The sequence below is a fragment of the Passer domesticus genome, chromosome 7 (genome assembly GCF_036417665.1).
Source record: "Passer domesticus isolate bPasDom1 chromosome 7, bPasDom1.hap1, whole genome shotgun sequence".
Lineage (NCBI taxonomy): Eukaryota > Metazoa > Chordata > Aves > Passeriformes > Passeridae > Passer > Passer domesticus.
Genome location: NC_087480.1, coordinates 35,349,538 through 35,366,943, shown reverse-complemented (window position 1 = coordinate 35,366,943; position 17,406 = coordinate 35,349,538). Strand labels below are relative to the sequence as shown.

The window sequence follows — 17,406 nt, the reverse complement described above, 5'->3', positions numbered from 1 at the left end:
ATGTGTGAAGTGTTTTTGCTGCTGCTGTCTCCCAGTTACTCCTCTGCTAATGGCTGTCAATGGCTTTTACTCCAGTCATGTATATCCAAAAAATGCAGCTGGTTTGCCAGAGCCCTGTAGGTAAGGAAGGAGGAGTGTCCCAAAGGGATGCAGAAATAAAACACACCTAGGCTGAGGCGTGGTCTGCATCTGCTGGGCACGGGGGCTGAGCCCTTGGCAGTGTCCCAGGAGCTGGTTCCATGAGCCAGGGATGAGTGCTGGGCTGTGAGGGGTGGCTGCCTTTCTGAGCTTTATTGGGGTGGGCAGGTCACTGCTCCCCCAAGAGCAGAGCTTCGCTCAGGGAGTGTTTCAAAGCTTTACAGGGATGTTTCAGAGGTGAAGTACTTCTGAATGCAGGGATCTTGGACCTGCTCTGTAGCATCAACTGGTGGTGTGAAACCTGTTTTTCTTTAAACTAGAGTTTCTCACTGAAACTTCAGATTTCAGCATTGTTGAATTCTGTAAGAACTGCTTTCTGGGGTTTATTTTGAGGGTTTTGTGGGGGAGGATGTTCTGGGGTTTTTTGTTTCCTAGCATTGTGTGCTGACAGTAACTTTTCCTTTCCTCCATCTCTATTTTTGAGGTGCCAATTTGCTCAGGGAGCGGGACAGGATTCTTGCTTGTGTGTGAACAGTTCAACAGCTACAGATGCTTTTAAGTTCTGACAGGCAGAAACTGGCACTTGAGAGCTGTTGTTCCAAGCACTTTGTTGTGCTGCTGCTCTGTATTTTTGGAGTGGTTTGCCATAGTAACAGAGTGAGAATTTGTATAACTGGGAGATTTTAGTGTTTCTGATTATGTAATGAATGTACTTTCACAAAAGAATGAACACAAACAACTTTGTGCCAATGGAGAACAAAAGGGGGTTGAAAAAAGCACTTTCCCTGAAGTCCTCAAATATTATTTCCCTACAATTTTTTTATTGAATCTAAAAATTAGGAAAAAAAGTCCTTAGTTCATATATCCCAAGTGTGGGAGTGGTGATTGGTTCTTTGTAGAATCTCAATATTTTTAAGAGACTGGGGATAGATAGGACTTTGTGGGGGGAAAAGGAAGGAGGGAAAATGACTCCTCTCATACCCTTTATTCTAGATCTTTCTTTTATTTAGTGATCTAATCCATACCTGAGCTCTGGAGAGAGGCTTTTCTCCTCCTGCCTTCTGTCAGAGTGCAGAGATGGATGTGCAGAAGAAATTGCTGTATAGAAATGGGGAAAAACCTAAAAGATGGGTGCATGGCATTTCCCTGGAGAGCCTGTAGGATGAAATTCTGGACTGTGAGGTTCCCTCTGAGGGTTTGTTTGCCCCGAGCTGCATTGGGGTGTGGAATAAGCCAGGCCTAACCATTTCTTGTGGTGCTGTTTTCTCTTCAGATGGCTCCTGAGCTGAGCTGAGCCCAGGTGCTGGAGCCTCAGTGAGTGTTGCTGCTCACCAGGAGGGACTGCCTGCAATGACCAGCCGTGAGTGCAAGCTGAGCATCCTCCCACCAGCTCCAGGGCTGTGCAGCTCCCTGCAGCTGCCTCTGCTGCCAGCCTCACCTCAGGACCAGCAAACTGCACTTCTGTTTCAGCAGAGGAAGGGAAAAACCCCATGTGCTTCCTATCCTACCCTTCACAGAACCCCAGAGTGACTGGGGTTGGAAGGGACCTTAAAGACCACTCTGTTCCAAGCCCCTGCCATGGGCAGGGACATCTTCCACCAGAGCAGGCTGCTGCAAGGCCCATCCAGCCTGGCCTTGGACGCCTCCAGGGCTGGGGCAGCCACAGCTGCTCTGTGCCAGGGCCTCCTAAGGAACTGCTTTTCCTTCTGGCTCTTACTGTGTGCTGCACTTGGGCAGGGCTGACATCCCAGGAATGATGCCATGACCTGGTGCAGTGTTGGACAGCCAGTTTATCCTTCAGAATTTTCTTTTTTCCTTTGGAACACATAACCATCTATTTCTTACAGCCTCTGTCCCTTTTAATAAGCCCTTTTCAGCTAGAGCAGTTATCCTGGGTGGGCAAAGTTTGAATGTTCCAGCTATGATGGAACACCAGCTATAAATCTGTATAAATGCTTGAGGTACCTCAACTAGTTTTTAGAAAAGCTGACAGCAGTTTATTTTGCTATGGCTACAGCAAGTTTGATTTTTAATTTATTTCTTTAGTTCTGTTGAAGTTATTGCAAGTGGTGTTCAGGTTTCGGCCTCAGTGTTTTGTAGCTGAAGGGGCCGTTCTGTTAGTGCCAGGGTGTGAAATGCTGCTGTGTGAAGTTCGCAGGCACCTGTAGATGGTGATGCGCTCTGCTCCACGCCTGCATCCCCCTCCCATTCACCTGGGCCAGGCAACCACCAGGCTGGATTAATTCTATTTATTATCCTCGTTACTTTTCTGAGCGTGTGGGATAACCTTGAAATCCTTTCCATTTCCAAAGCATTTTGGCCTTGGGCTCTGTTAGGGTGTCAGGACAGCAGGCAGCCAAGGCAGCCTGGACAGCCCTGCTGCTCCCTTGCTTTTATTTCCTCACCTCTTATTTTTGTGTCCCCTTTGAAAGGACACTGAGGAACAGGAGGAACCGCTGCCGTTTGCGTCCGTGGCTGCAGAGCCTCAGCCGAGCCTCTGGGCTGTTTTCAAACCAGGTTTTGCCTCAGGAGGCGCTGGCTGCTGCTGCGGGAGGCGGTGTCCGGGAGCCTCCCCGGCCTTCCCCTCACGGCCGGGGCTGCCGGGCCGGGGCGGGGCCGAGCCTCCGCCGCCCCCGGGCCTGGCTTTCCTCGCGTCCCCGAGGCTGTGACGGCGACGGGGAAGCCACGTCTGGCACCGCCCGCGGCTGCTCCCCAGCAACGCCTCGGCAGCGAGCTCAGCTCGGCCGGGCCGGGCCCGCTCCCTTCCCGCTCCGTTCCCGGATCCCTCCCCGCTGCCATGCGCCAGGCCCGGCTCCCGGCGCCCCGCGGGCTCGGCTGCTTTGTGCTGGTGCTGCTGCTGCTCCTGGGCGGCTCGGGCAGCCCCGGCACAACGCCGCCGCCGCGGCCGCCCTGGGCGGAGCAGCCGGGAGCCGTCCCGGAGCGGGCACCGTGGGGCACGGCGAGGTACGAAGCCGTGAAGAAGCATCTGGGAGCTCTCTCCAAGCAGTACTGGCAGTACCTGGCGTGCAAGGTGTGGCAGGAGGGCTGCGAGGAGGAGGAGACGCAACAAGAAGAGCGGGAGGCCGGGGCCGTGCCAGGTAAGCGCCTTGCTCCGCTCTCTGCCATGCCCGGAGGAGCAGCAGGCCCGGACACTGCTCTGGCCCCGGTTCCTGTGGCACTGCCCTTCCTTCCCGAGAGCCCCTGCCCCGGGCACCTCCCTCCTTGGCACACCCCGGGATGAGGCTCTTGCACTTTTCGGGCTCTCGGAGCCGTCTGGAGCCAGCTGGTGCCGGTTCCGAGCCCACTGTCCCTCCCCACAGCCAGGGCTGCCCTCAGGGACATGGCCGACCCCTTGCGCCGGGAGACGATTGCCGTAACAGGGCTCAGCTGAGCCCGAGATGTAAAAAAGCCTTTCCTGGAACCTCCCCGCTCATTCTGCTCCTGTTTCCAGGCTGGGGCTTTCCCCTGGTGGGGCAGGATTACCTGGAGATCCTCTCTGCCTGGTACTGCAGCTTTGGCAGGTGCTGTGAGACGGGAGACTGCAGGATAATCAACAACATCACAGGTAGGGGCTGTGCTGCTTGTGCGGCTTGTTTTGAGGCTTTTTTCCTGTTAAAGTCTATTCTAGAAAGTGATTTTAGTAAAGGCCTTTTCTGAGTGGGGTGCTGAGCTGTGGGAGGGTGAGAGGCTGAGCTCAGTCCTGTGTCCCGTTTGAAGTTCTGAGACCAGAGTTTGTTCCTTATGGCACAGCATGTTCCTTACTGCTCCAGCTTGCCACGAGCCCTGCCTGCATCCCACAGCTTCCAGGCACATGTAGTGGGATCCAAACTGGCCCAGGACCCTGCCCTAGGTCGGGAGAGCACACTTACCTGTGTGTAAGCCATGAGGAGGTGTCTTTGTGTTTGGCTGTCCCTGGGACTCCTGGTATGCAAACCCTGTGCTGGGAGCTTGGCAGGGCCTTGGGGCATCGGTGCTCTCTGCAGCTGCCAAGCATCTCTGCCTTTTCCTAAAGCAAAAAAGGAGTCAGTGGAAGCTTTGTGTCTCTTTGGGGCCAGAGGCTGATGTAGGCAGGGCACAGGCAGCCTGTGGCTTTAATGCCACTTCACAGTCCTCTTGGCCAGGCAGCCCTGCCACGTTTTCTCCTCCTAGTCCCACGTGCAGTAGCTGTGCTGGCAGGTGAGGCTGAGCTCGTGCTCTCTCTGTGCAGGGCTGGAGGCAGACCTCAGTGGGCATCTCCACGGGCAGCACTTGGCCAAGGCCGTGGTGCTGCGGGCGCTGCAGGGCTTCCTGCAGAGCCCAGGGCCCCGCAGGGCTCTGGTGCTGTCCTTCCATGGCTGGTCTGGCACAGGGAAGAACTTTGTGGCTCGGATGGTGGCCAGTCACCTGTACCGGGACGGGCTGAGGAGTGACTGTGTCAGGGTGTTCGTCTCCCTGCTCCACTTCCCACACCACAACTACGTGGACTCCTACAAGGTGAGAGCCAGCAGCACGGGATGCTCCCTGGGCTGGGCTGGGCTGGAGTTCATGTCCTTCCCAGCAGCCTGTGTGGGGCTGGGCCTTGGGTTTGTGGGTGAAACTGGATCCCCCAGCACTGGCTGGTTACTGCTGAGCAGTGCTTGCACAGCCACAGAGCTGAGTCCTGGTGCCAAAGGGATATTCCGTGTCATTCACTGCCATGCTCAGGAATAAAAGCTGCAGGGAGGGGGCTTGGGGGCAGGAAGCCATTGCTCAGAGCCAGGCTGGGCATCAGTCTGTCTGTGGCAGGGTGGGTGGCTGCCTTTGCACCACTTGATGTCTTTCTTTACTCTTTCCTTCACTTATTAAATGAATCTATCTCGCCTCACTCATTGTCCTGCCTCTGCTCTTCCTGTTCTGTGCCCTGGCTGCTGTCCCTGCTGCTGGCCAGGCCCAGCTGCAGAGGCAGATCAGCGAGACCCTGCAGCGCTGCAGGCAGGCCCTGCTCATCTTCGACGAGGCCGAGAAGCTGCACTCCAGCCTCCTGGATGCCATCAAGCCCTTCATGGCTCAACACGACAGCAAGGGCCAGGCAGATCAGCAGAGATCCATCTTCCTCTTCCTCAGGTGATTTCTGGTCACCAGTAGTGGTGTTTGTCCCCAGAGGTGGGTGATACAAGGGGCTGAGGCAGCAGGGGAGGGCACAGGTACCTCGTTCCCTCCTGGTGGTTGCCTCCATGTTCAGTTTTACCTATGGATGCTGAGCATCCTCCCTGGGAACAGGGCATCTGCAGGAGGAGCTGAGGTCCAGCTGAGCTGGGACACCTGAGCCAGAGTCTAGATTGGAGACAAGGAAGCCCAGTCAGTTAACACAGTGTCACCCTGCTCAGCTGGGCAGATGTCACACTCCAGGGAGCAGAGTGAAGGTCCTAGTGGGAAGTTCCCATGCATTGTTAGGAGCTGGAGAGTTCCCACTGTGGCTGCAGACTGAGGTGCTGTCAGGCTGATCCTGGCATTAGCAGAGCCTGCTTTAGTTGGTTCCTTTCCCAGGAAGTGCACCCCAGCACTGTCTGTGTGTGGGATGCAGCTGGAGGGAGAAATGGGACATCTCAGAAGCAGGATGTGAGGCAGGCACCTGACTGAAGTGCCCCTAAAGAGTGAGAGATCAGCATCTTGAGCCCCCTCAGTTTGGGAATTGCAGCCTTGAGCTTGGCAGGAGCTGTTCCTCCTCCACCTCCCACCATCAGTGTCCCAACCTCCAAGCTTGGTGCTTCCCTCAGAGAGGTTTCCCTGCCTGTGTGCCCAGTGCCTGTGGAGCTCCCCACACTCTGGTGTGGAAGGGGCAGGTGCTGCCCTGGCTGGACGTGCTGCAGCTGCACGGGGCTGGCCTGGTGTCCTGCTGGAAGGCCAGCAAAGGATCCTGTGTCAGCAAGCAGAGGGGAGCAGGTGCCTTGAACTGCCCTGTGTCATCGCAGGGGTTTCATCACTCCTGGTGGCAGTGTGACACTGACCTGCTTTAGGAGGGATGGCTCTGCCCCAGGGCTCCGTGGACACTGGCACGGTCCTGCAGATGGGGTAGGGCTGTCTGTCTGTCTGTCCAGCCAAAAGGGGCAGTTTGGGTTGGGAGCAGGATCACTACAAGCTGTTTTCTCCCTGACAAGGGGTGAGGGCATGGTGGGATACAGTGGTGGCTTTTTGATTTTCCCTGCCTTTTGTTCAGTGTCCAGAGCCTCTGACATGAGGATGGGGTGCCAGTTCTGTGCCTCCCTGCTCCCACCCACACAAGCTCTGCATCCAGCTGGTTCCCATTCACTGGGGCACTGGGGGCTGGGGACAAGCCCCTCACCAGCGCTTGGGGAGGGGGGACACCTTTCCTGGACCTGTTGAGGGTCCCTGCTGTCCTGGGACCCTCAACAGCTGCCAGGACCTTGCAAACCCCACCACAGAGCTGCTCCCATGGGTGTGCAGAGGAGCCCTTAGGTGGGAGCTGTGTTGCTGCTTTGTCCCATGGATGCTGTGCCAAGTCCTGGGCTGCCACCTGAATCCCTGCCCTGGACCTTTACTTCCAGTGGGACCCCTGCCATGTGCTCTGCCCTTTAACCTGGACTTTGTGGTGGCTTGTTCAGCGTTTGGTGTGGAGCCAAGTGTCACCTGAGGGGTTGATGGCTTCCCAAGCCAGGACTGGGGACTGAGGGAGATGGAGGATTCTGCTGCCCCTGGCATGGATGCCTGTGGAAAGGGGCTCTTTGGGAAGCAGGCTGGCTCTCCACGTGCTGATCCTAGACAGCAAATCCTCTGTTGCCAGCAGAACTGCTGGGGCCTGTCTGCAGGGAAGGTGCTGGCAGCCCTCAGCAGTTCAGCTCTGGGGGAAACCTTGAGTGAATTCCCTCTGTGTCCACAGCAACCTTGGTGGCAACACCATCAACGAGGTGGCCCTGGACTTCTGGCGAGCGGGCCGGGCACGGGAGGAGATCTCCCTGGAGCTGCTGGAGCAGCGGCTGCGGCTGGAGCTGCAGGAGCCTGCAGGTAAGGGCTGGGCTGCCTCGGGGGGCTGGGGCAGGGCTGCCCCTGTGCCACAGGGCTGTGCCTGGGGGAACCAGCCCTCACTCCACCCCAGCCTGGGGCTGTTGGCAGTGAGAGCCCCATCCGTGGTGCCTTCAGGCCCCCTTCAGCCCTGAACATGGCTGGGGGCAAGAGGTAGCTCAGCCTCACAGGGCAGTACTGAGGCTTCTCTGGGGCTTCTTCTTGGTGTGACTCCTGGAGATGCTCAGTGCTCAGAGTGCTGAGCAGCTCTGCACAAGTGGGTCCCACTGGATGAGCCCCTCGGAGCCAAGCCTGGCCTCGCTGAGGGATGATGCTCTCAGGTGCAGCTTCTGAGTTTGCCTTTCTTGTGCTCTGCTCCAGAGAACAGTTATGCCCACAGCCAGCTCCTCAGAGAGAACTTGATTGATTTCCTGGTGCCCTTCCTGCCTCTGGAGTATCACCATGTGAAGCTCTGTGCCCGGGACGCCTTCCTGGCCCGCGGGCTTCCCTACACCGAGGCAACGCTCGACCAGGTGGCCCAGATGATGGTGTTTGTCCCCAAAGAGGAGAAGCTTTTCTCTGCACAGGGCTGCAAATCCGTGCCCCAGCGCATCAATTATTTCCTTCCTTGAACGCCAGGGGGACCAGCCGTGTGCTGAAGGTGTTCTGCACTCCGGGAGCTGCTCCCTTCACACAGGGTCAGAGGCGGATGAGCCAGCCAGGCACTTGCACAGGGACTTAACAGAGACTTAAGCCCTGTTACTCCCAGAGCTGTTGCAGGGAAGGAGGTGCATCCCTTACTCCTGGGATGTGGGGACAGCCTGTGCTTGGCTGCTTTTGGAGCCTGTCTGGTGCTCTAAGTCCCTTCTTTTAGCTGGAGGGGTGATGTGGTTCTGCTGGCAGATGCTGTTCCATGTGAGTGGGGACTGGGAATGTCCAAGTCCTTGTTGTGTTGCTGTGTGGTGAAGGGAGGCCTTGGACAGGCTGGTCCTGTTGAGACAGTGTGGCCAAAGCCACATCCCCATCCCCAATTTTCTCTGTCATTTTACAAGACTACACAGAACTGCTTTGCTGGAGTTGAGGTTTTTCCCCTCTGTTGCTCCCTTGCCTTTCTGAGGTGTCTGCTGCTCAGGGACACAGGTGCCAGGACTGTAGTCTGTGCAGGGAGAAAAGGACTGAATAATCTCCTCTGGAGATGGCAAATCCATAGCTCTCACCTTGGAGTGTCCACCTCTCACCGGAGTCTTCCGTTGTATGGAAGCAGCTGCTGGGGTGAGGAACTTCTGCTGCAATTATTTTACTGAGCAGGTTGGTGCAGAGCCCGTTTCCTTCACTGCAGAACCAAAACAGGGAGAGCTCCTCTGCCCAAGGGCAGGTGAGGAGGATGGTGGCTGAAGCATCAGGCTGCAGCTGAATGTGAGTTTTCATGGATGCAGTAAAAGCTTGGGTTTTTTCCTTCCTTTTTCTTGTTTTTCTCTTCAGTACATTTCATGCTGTGGCTTTTTGGCTGGCATCAGCATTATTGTTATTATTATTATTATTACAAGGGGCTGTTTGCTGTCTGGGTACTCGCCAGGTGATAAGTGTGTTGCAGCAGCTCCAACAAATTTCATCAGTGTTACAGGAATCACTCTGTGACCTCCGGGTCAAAACTCCCTTCCAACAGGGCTGAGCTGGCGAGCAGTGAAACAGCCCCTGCCAAGGACAGGGCTTGGCTTCCCAGCCACCCCCACGGGGACCTTTGCTCTATTTTAAGCTCTGACCCATTTTGCAGTGCCAGTGATGAGCAGTGTGACCTCTGGCAAAGATTGACCAGGCAGACACATGTGAGCCCTGCAGACTTTGGGTCCCAGCAGAGATGAGGCAGCTGCTCTCCCACTGCTCAGCCAGTGCAGGTGGCTTAACCCAGCCGTGTGGAATGGACCTTGGAGCTCTGCCAGCGTGGCTCATCAGGCATTCCTGAGACCTGGTTTATGGTTAATCCCAGGTGTCAGAAACCTGGAACCATGGGGGTGATGGCTCCAGCTGGGGCTGCCTCCCAGGACACAGCTCAGGGTGTGTTTGGGCACCTGGGCACAAAGTTTGGCAAGCTGTGTGCTGAAGGGTAGGAGCCAGAAGGCCGTGTGTGTAAGCCAGGAGCACCTGGGGGTTTTTCTGAATGACAAGAAGTGTTCAGCTGGGTTGGGCTGGCACAGGTTGCGTGGCAGGAGGTCGCTGGGGCACTTTGGGTTTGAGGTGGGCAGGGGAGCAGCTCTGGCTGAGGTGGTGACACTGACAAGGGCGAGGCCAGAGCTGTGCTCTGCTGGCTCACCAGTGTGTGTGTCACACCTGGGTGAGCTCTGATCAGCCCACAACAGCAACAGCTGCTCTCTGACCATGCCAGGGCAACAGTTTGGTTCTAAATAGATACTGCATAAATAAAGATACTGCTTTTTCTGCAACCTGGTGGAATTAAATTATTTCTCTTTTTAACAATTTTTTCTACCCAAATGAAAGAGCTTCTGGTTAGGACTCAGCAGCTTCAAATATTCATTAAGGAGGAAAAAAAATACCCAACATCTACTTGAGTGGTTTTTGCCAATAAAATATTGCAACCTTTATTTAAAACAAAATGCAAATTGGCAAAACTTTGTGGAACGACAGGCAAAGAGGCCCTTCCAAGGGCCTTATTTACATCAAGTTTAACACTGTTCGCAGTTCACAGTCAGACGATAGTGAGAGAATTAAATTAGAAAAACAACCAAAATATATTACAGTAACAATTAAAAAACAAAAACAGTTGACAACACTGCTAAGAGTGATTGGTGATTAACGTGATTCATTTCAATCCATTGCTGCCCTCACTAGCAACACAAACAGTGCCATGTGAGCCGAGCAGGCTCCACCACCTCCCTGGGGAAGAACGAGCTCCTTTGGTACAGACATTGCTTAGCCTGGAGCTGTGAGAACAACTCAGTGTCCCAGAGGCTCCTGTGGCTGCTGCCAGAGCATGGGCTCAGGGTTTGCTTCCACGCTCCAGGGATGTGCAGCACCACCCCAGCAGCTCCCCTCAGAGTCCCTGCCAGCTCCTGGTGAGCAGCAGGGCCGAGCTGAGTGTCACAGAGAAGGCAGCAGCCTGCTGGCTGTGGAACCACACCCTGTGGAGTCACTGGTGCCTGTCAGTGCTGTGGATGGCCCGGAGGAAAAGCCTGCCTCAGGTGAGTGGTAGGATACAGGGTTGGGATTGCAGTGTAGCCCACCCACACCTCTGCCTGCTGGGGAGGGGCTGCTCTGTCTCCACGGGGGGTTTGGCTCCCTGTGCCCCCAAAGCACCCTGACAGATGTCACCACTCGTGTTTGGCTGTGTCTCACACACACAGGGCCAGTGGCACCCAGGAGACAGTCCTGAGGAGGACAAGCACAGCCTCCTCTGTCCCTCCCTGCTGTGTTCTGCATCAGCAAGGCTGCTCCCTTCCATCCCTCTTTCCCACTGGCTGAACTTGGTGCAGCCCCAAGACCCAGACTCTCAGCTCAGCTGCCCCCTGCCCACACTAATGAAGACATGACTAAATCAAGTGCACCACTCTGGGGTTAGGAAGGGTGTACAGTGCAGGAAGAAGAGAGAATTGCACCTGTGAGTCAGCTCATTCCCACAGGGGCAGGAAGAGAAAGTGCCCCCCTGAGCTCACTGTGTGCTTTGTGGCAGTGCCAGGCCATGGTACCTTCCCCATGGCAAAGACAACTGCTTTGACTCTGGCCCACAGCAGTGCAAGAGAGAGCCCAGCTCCAGCTGTGCCCCCACAGCTGTCTGACAGTGCTGAGGAGAAGAAACAACAGCACTTCTGCCTTGTCCCCTGCCCCAAACCATGGAGCTGGAAGTGCTCTGCACTGGGACAAACAATGGGGTGTCAGCACCCACACATTCCTTTGCACATCTGGTGCCAGGCTGAGAACAGAGACCAGGCCACAGTGGAGAGCTTTAAGGCTGAAGAGAAAGGCAGACCTAGCTAAAGGGAGAGGGAATGGTAAAAGCTTTAGAAGCAGCAGTGGAAGGTTAACTGGATGGTAACTTACAGCACAACCAGCTTTCCCAGATTCCTTTTGCTATCCTGCCAGAGGACAGGAGAGCATTGCACTTTGGGAATAAAACACTCTAGGGCAGCAGAAGTCCCAGCAATTCCACAGCCTTCAATTTAGGGGGAAAAAAACCTGTCCAGTCAGCACTACCTCTGCCACAATCTGCCTACCTGATGTTAGATGTAAGGGCAGAGAAAACACTTCCCATGAGAGTGGCAACAGGCAAATCCCCAAATTCACTGGCCCTTGTTTTTGCACCACAGGAGGGGTCAGAACTAAACACTCCTGTGCTGGGCCCAGGGCTGCAGAGTCTCTGTGCTTGGAGATGGCCAAAAGCTGCCTGGACATGGTCCTCACAGGCGACTCCTGGTGCCCTGCTTGGCAGGAGTGTTTGCACCAGGTGACCTCCAAAGTTCCCTCCAACCTCAGCCATTCTGTGGCTCTGGAAAAGCAGCTGGGTGCTGCCCTGTCCCACTGCCCATCTCTGCTGCAGGGGCAAGGAGAAAATGTGGCACCTGAAAGGAAGTGGGATGGCCCACAGTGTTCACTGGGACACAGCTCCTTTCTTCAGAAAGGAGGGGAGTTCTAGTAGTTAGAAATTCCATATTGCTATTCTACCACTTTTGCTGTAGCTTTTCTGGAAGACTGGCATTTAGGGAAAAAAAAAAAAGGTTTCTTTCAAAATGCTCATCAGAATTGGGCTAAACTTAAAAATGTTCTGTTAAAATTCCTTTTCCCTGGAATTCCTTCAGTTCCAGCCCATTTGTCCCAGGCTGAGCAGCAGTACAATCATGGAACCATGTGATGGTCTGCCAGGGTAAGCAAGACCTGCCCTTCTGCCCTGAAGAAAAGAGAGCCCCCACCTTCTAAATCCTCCTGATTGTTGGACAGGCCATGTGAAGCAATGCCACAAGCCACCTTCCTTGGCAGGTCACCTGTCCAAAGGCAGTCAGTGTGGATGCACACCTTCCATGAGGATGACTGACAGAGATAAGGTAAACCACAAAAGCCCTCAGTAAAGTCTAGGAATTTAGAGTCTAGGAGATAAGGGGTTGGTACTCTGCCTGTGGAAGAGCCTTGGGACAGCCCCAGGGTTGCAGGGGATCAGGACTTGCCAGCACAAGGGGTTGCTTGGTTCTTTTCCCCCCCAGCCTTCACTTACTGGGCCACAGAAGCTCATGGTCCATTGCACCTCACATGCTGCTCCTCTGCTGTGCCTCCACACACCCTGAAACAACTTTGCTTAGCTCAGACCAGTAATGAAATGAGGATTCTCAGCCCATTTCTAAAGATTTTTCCAGGCCTGTCTCACTATGCTCTGTGGAAAAGACAGGGATGCTTGCTGACACCCAGCCTGCTTCCAAGCACCACCACGTGCTTCTAGACAGAAACAAGGTGCCCATCTTCCAAAGTCACACCCATGCCACAGCTCCACTCAAAATGCTCAGACTAAAAGCAGCACAGCCACACTTGAAAAACAAATTTAGAAAGCATTTTAGCCAAAAAAAAAAAAAGGCTTAAGGTGCAAAGCAAGTGAGATCCTCTACCACCAGCAGTGTGAAGTGAGCAGCAGCGTGCAGGTAAGGTGTATTTGGAGCCAGGTTTCAGGCCTGTTTCTGTTCCTCTCACAAGCCAGCAACTGAGCTCTTCCTACTTGCCAGTACATTTACACCCTGGGGAGCTGTGCATAGACAGATCAGCTTTTTGAGGCCACAACAGTCTGCAAACAGCACAAGGACCAAGGATGACAATGCCAACCACTCAGCTGCTCATTCTGGGGTTATTAGAAGGCATTAGAGACCCACTGGGAGCCCTTCAAGGCAAAGCCACAGCTTTTGTTGGCACCAGTGCACAGGTTATGTGCACGTTCCCTACACCACAGTGCAGGATTCTGGTCTGGCCTTTAAAATGGGAGCAAATGCATGGAGATGCCTGTGGTGTTTCCTGTGTGCTGCCATACTTCATCACCTTGGGATGCAGAGCAGCTGGAAGCCTGTGAGACAGGTAAACACCAGAACAAATCCCAGGAATCTGGGTGTGAAGGGTTAGGGACAGGTGCAAGGAATCCTGCAGCAGTGAGGACAAGTGGTGGGCAGGCTGGGCTGTACTTTCTGGTTCTCCAGCTGGCCCTGCAGTGCTGTGACTGCTACAGGAATGTGGAGAACAGCCAGGGGGGCAGAGGCTCTGCCTTACCTACCATGGGTCCTCATGGTGATCACACTGAACTAGGGAGTCAACCTGGTAACAAGTTAAAAACAATCTAGAGCTTAAAAAAAGCAAGAACCCACCCACCCCAACAACAACACTGGCAAGTTGTGCAAGAGCCCCAAACTACTCAAAAATGACCATCAAGCAGCACCTGTGCTAGACCACTAGAAATAGGTATCAGCTGAGTGAAGGCAGTGTGGTGGGAAGGGGGAATTCCAGTGGTAAGTCTGCCCAGCATCCCTGACACTTCCAATACAATGACAATGAGAATGTGGTGGATGAGGTGGACAGGAGGGAAAAGGGACAGTTTCATATATTAACTAATCTTGCAGTTCTCATTACAGCAGCAACAGTGCTGTGGAAGTTAAGCCATCCAGACCAGTGCATCCACCTCCAGCAGCTCTGAATACTGTCAGTGCATTAGACCTTTCCCCCAGCTGTACATGACCCCCTCTGGAGCTGCTCCGGCTGCTCTGCCCTTGGTCCAGCAGAGCCCCAGCGCCTTTCCTTGGCCCTGTCAGGACAGCAAAGCACAGGTGAGTGCAGCCAGGGTGGGATCTGTGCAGCCAGGCAGCTGCAGCCACCCCAGGGCTCCAGCTGTCACCACCATCCTGCCCAGAGGGAGAACCTGCCTTCGGTTCTCCTGCCTCTCCAGGGGAGGAGAGGGAACTTTCTTTTTCCCTTGCCACACCAAGCAGATCAGCCTGACTAGGTAGGGACAGATCCTTGATGTTCTGCCCCTTACAGCTTTAATCTACCCTCTCCATCCCCAACTTTTTGAGATGAACCTGTAAACGTGAGGAGAACTCAGTGATCTGAGGTACTTCACATACTCAAGTATCAGTCTTTCCTTTTGAAAGCATCAGTACAGAAAAACAGTCCCGCCCTCCCCGTGTGTGTTTCTCTTACCCAGATTGACAGTAGCTACCTTTGCACCACATCACTGATTTCTTGGACACATGACAATAAGTTATTAAGGACGGGGTTCGCCCCATGGACGCCAGCAGCTGTCGAGGACACCTGCAGCTCCTGCAGGCTGAGTTCCAGTTTGCTCACGGCTTCCCGGAAGGCGAATTTGTTGCGCGTGTGGGGGATGCAGTCCACGTAGCCTGAGCAGTAATCCAGCAGCTGGTGCCCCGTGTCCACCAGCTGGCTGTTGGGCGTGGGCTCAGCGATGGCGCTGGACAGGAGATCGGCGCACTCCAGCAGCGCCTCCTTGCTGATCTTGTCTGCGGGGATTTTCTCAGCCGCCTGCTTGGTCTTTCTCAGCGCCACCTTGGCCGTGCCGTTGGCCATTTTCACTGGGGAGGTGGAAGACGATGACAGAGGCACTTGGGGCGGAGGCATCACGGGCCTCCCAGATTTTCCACCAACAGGTGCTGCTGCTGCTGCCTTCTTACTGCCTTCGTTGGATTCCAGTCCGTGCTGCGCTCCCGCCACGCTGCTCAGCTCTTCTGCTGTGTCCGAGCAGGCAGCTGGCTGCTGGAGGAGCCGCATCACCGGTGGTGGAGGTGGAGCACACTTTGGTTTTACCCGTCTGGGCCGGTCCCTGTCGCCGGAAGAAGTGACCTGATGCTCAGATAAGAGCTTAAATTTATTACCCTGAGAGTCTGTGCCAATGAGCTGCACGTCTGCTGGAGTGTGTTTTAGAGTGGGTGAGATTAGGACTGGCACTTTGTGGTTATGAGTGGTTGGAAGTATTGCTGCAGCCTTTACCGGAGATGACCACCCCGGCCTCTCGCCATCCTCAAGGGCCCCTTGTCGTGGGCCACTGTTTTTTTCCTTGCCCTTAGGAGCTGCCACTAGCCCTGGACCCTCCTTTTCTTCCGACGTGGAGGGAGTTCGAAAAGGGAGTGCTGTGGCACCCCTTGGCAAGAGTTTTGCTTTTGGTCTCTCTCTGGTCAAAGCAGGGCCTTCTTCAAACCTTTTGGGAATCAGGTCACTGGCCCTCTCTGTGCTCTCATCGGGCTGGGAGGAGGTGGACACAGTCCGTTCCAGCTGAATTTTTGACCTCTGGGAATTTCTGGGAAGGGTCATTGCCATCCTATCCTGCTCTGGAAGCCCTGAGGACATGGAAGATGTAGAGTTTGACCTTGGAAAAGGCTTTGAAGCTTCTTCATTGCCAGCGGGTTTTCCTGCTCGTAAACCCAGCGTCTTTTTAATCAAGCGTGGCGTGAAGAAGCCAGTGATGCCCGACCACCCTCCACCAGTGCTCACACCCCCAGCACTGCTGGGCCCAGTGCCCTCCTCGCCGTAGAAGGTCCTCTGCACAAAGCCCCCTCCGTAGCACTTGGGGGGTGCCAGGCTGGTGTCCTGCTGGGCGGGAGCAAAGGGGAACCCGTCCACGTGCTGCAAGGAAGCCACAGAGGAAAAGTTACCCGTCAGCTCGTATTTCTTATGGGGCTGGTTCTCCATCTCCCGGAAGGAGCTGCTGCGCTTGGGAGGCGTGGGAGCATTCCTCTTCTTCATGAAGGAGCTGAAGAAGCCTCCTTTCCTGTCCCTGGTGAACGTGGTCTCTTTGGCATCCTCCAGGAGGCTGCTGGGGCTCTTGTCCCTCTGCTTGCGGGGCAGCGCGGGGGACCCGCCTGTGGGCTGTGTGCTTCTGATGAAACCTGGGCAGGAGAGACAGGTGTCAGTCTGGGCAATCCATTTCCATTTCCACCTCCCTGTCCTGCACTGGGTTTTATAGGCCTGCTGTATTTACCTGCTCAGGTACTGCACAGACAGAGTGGGGGAAGAAGCAAGCACTTCTATTTTATTTTTCTTTACTTTTTTCCATTTCTGTATGTGACTTGTCTGTTGCCTATACTGAGAAGGCTACTTTGGAGAGAGATCAGAAAAGAGTTGCTCTTTTCTTTCAGTTTATTGCTCCCTTCCTATAATCTTCTGCTCCTTTCCAAATACCCTAAGTATAGGAGGAAATCTCTTGCTGCATTATTAATTTTAGTTTTGAAGCTGTCACTTAAAAAAGAGCAGCAAAACTGAATTTGAAAGAAAAATACAATGGGATTTACTAAAAGAACATTGAAAAAACTACAGTGTTTTCTATTTGCTAGTAAACAATTCACACAGCAGCACAAAGCATGCCCATATCACGTTGTTCTTTGTTTCTCTGGGGATTTACACCCTGTGCCCACACCTGGTGCTGAGCTGGATGCTGAGTGCTCCACAGTGTCCTGGGTCCCCTCGATGTTCTCCTTGTTCTCTGCCTGTTTCTTCAGGGTTCTTGTCTTGGAGGGGAGCATGGGGAGGCGGGGCAGGTAAGGAACGACGGATGAGGACGAGGCTGTTCTTCCAAGCTCCTCTGCTACCTCTGTAAGGAAAAAAGGGAAGAGTCAAAACACAGACCAGCAAAGGAAGAGGAAAAAAAAACCAACCTGGGTCTTTCCTGCAAACACAGACTGGCAGGAAGAGATCCATGACTGAGAAATACATAATTTATGGATTTAGTCTTTGTTCAAGTCTAGAGGTATTCAGGGTCAGATGTTTTTCCTAATAATTTCAAACTCATTTACATCTTTATAAGTTCAGCCAAAAAATAAAAAAGCAATTGTGGCATCTGGACAAGGGGTCTGTTAAAGGCTGCTCAAGAGCTAAAGGCAGGACTGGATGCATTTGCCTGGCTTTAATCAAGGTGCCTCCTACTGATGCACCCCCGAAGTTGTGCATCAGGATCCTCCCTGGATCTGGATCTAAGCTGCTTTGCTTGTGGCAAAGCACTGCATCCTCCTAGATGAAGAAATGAAGATTATATGCCAACAACAGGTGAACAAAAAGAAAAATAAAACAAAGAGGAGAAACCCTACAACCTCCTGGCCACACCCAGCTTGGCATTTGTGTGGCCACTGGATGTGTCTATTACAGATCCTCACTGGTAAAATTCCACCTGTAGTAGAGAAGTTGATGGATCAGTTGCATATTTAATTTAAAAATTGAGCAGAATGCTCTGACATTTCTGCTTGTCTGCTGAATAGTATCACATTCCTCACCACTATTTACCTCCTGGTAGATTATATTTCAGACTTG

The 17,406-nt window shown here is 53.9% G+C and overlaps 2 protein-coding genes across 4 annotated transcripts in view; one reads left to right on the top strand and one right to left on the bottom strand.

Annotated features, from left to right (window-relative positions):
• The first annotated feature begins 62 nt into the window (after positions 1-62).
• TOR3A (torsin family 3 member A) lies at positions 63-9,557 on the top strand. The gene is made up of 6 exons (XM_064427688.1): positions 63-3,236; positions 3,590-3,703; positions 4,346-4,611; positions 5,045-5,220; positions 6,995-7,119; positions 7,498-9,557. The coding sequence occupies exons 1-6, from the start codon at positions 2,936-2,938 to the stop codon at positions 7,746-7,748; spliced, it is 1,233 nt and encodes a 410-aa protein (XP_064283758.1). The 5' UTR covers positions 63-2,935; the 3' UTR covers positions 7,749-9,557.
• Positions 9,558-9,687: 130 nt separating this feature from the next.
• ABL2 (ABL proto-oncogene 2, non-receptor tyrosine kinase) overlaps positions 9,688-17,406 on the bottom strand; it is a 44,618-nt gene continuing 36,899 nt past the window's right edge. For all 3 annotated transcript variants that reach the window (XM_064427665.1, XM_064427667.1, XM_064427666.1), the window contains exons 10-11: positions 16,520-16,693; positions 9,688-15,992 (exon numbers count right to left, since the gene is read on the bottom strand). In XM_064427665.1, coding sequence (XP_064283735.1) covers positions 14,305-15,992; positions 16,520-16,693 — 1,862 coding nt within the window. In that variant the 3' untranslated portion in view covers positions 9,688-14,304. The remainder of the gene's footprint in view (positions 15,993-16,519; positions 16,694-17,406) is intronic.

Excerpts from the sequence above, each read along its gene's own strand:
- TOR3A (XM_064427688.1), top strand. The coding sequence starts at position 2,936 with ATGCGCCAGGCCCGGCTCCCGGCGCCCCGCGGGCTCGGCTGCTTTGTG. Across the intron at positions 3,237-3,589 it reads GGAGGCCGGGGCCGTGCCAG|GCTGGGGCTTTCCCCTGGTG; the intron begins GTAAGCGCCTTG and ends TCCTGTTTCCAG. Across the intron at positions 5,221-6,994 it reads TCCATCTTCCTCTTCCTCAG|CAACCTTGGTGGCAACACCA; the intron begins GTGATTTCTGGT and ends CTGTGTCCACAG.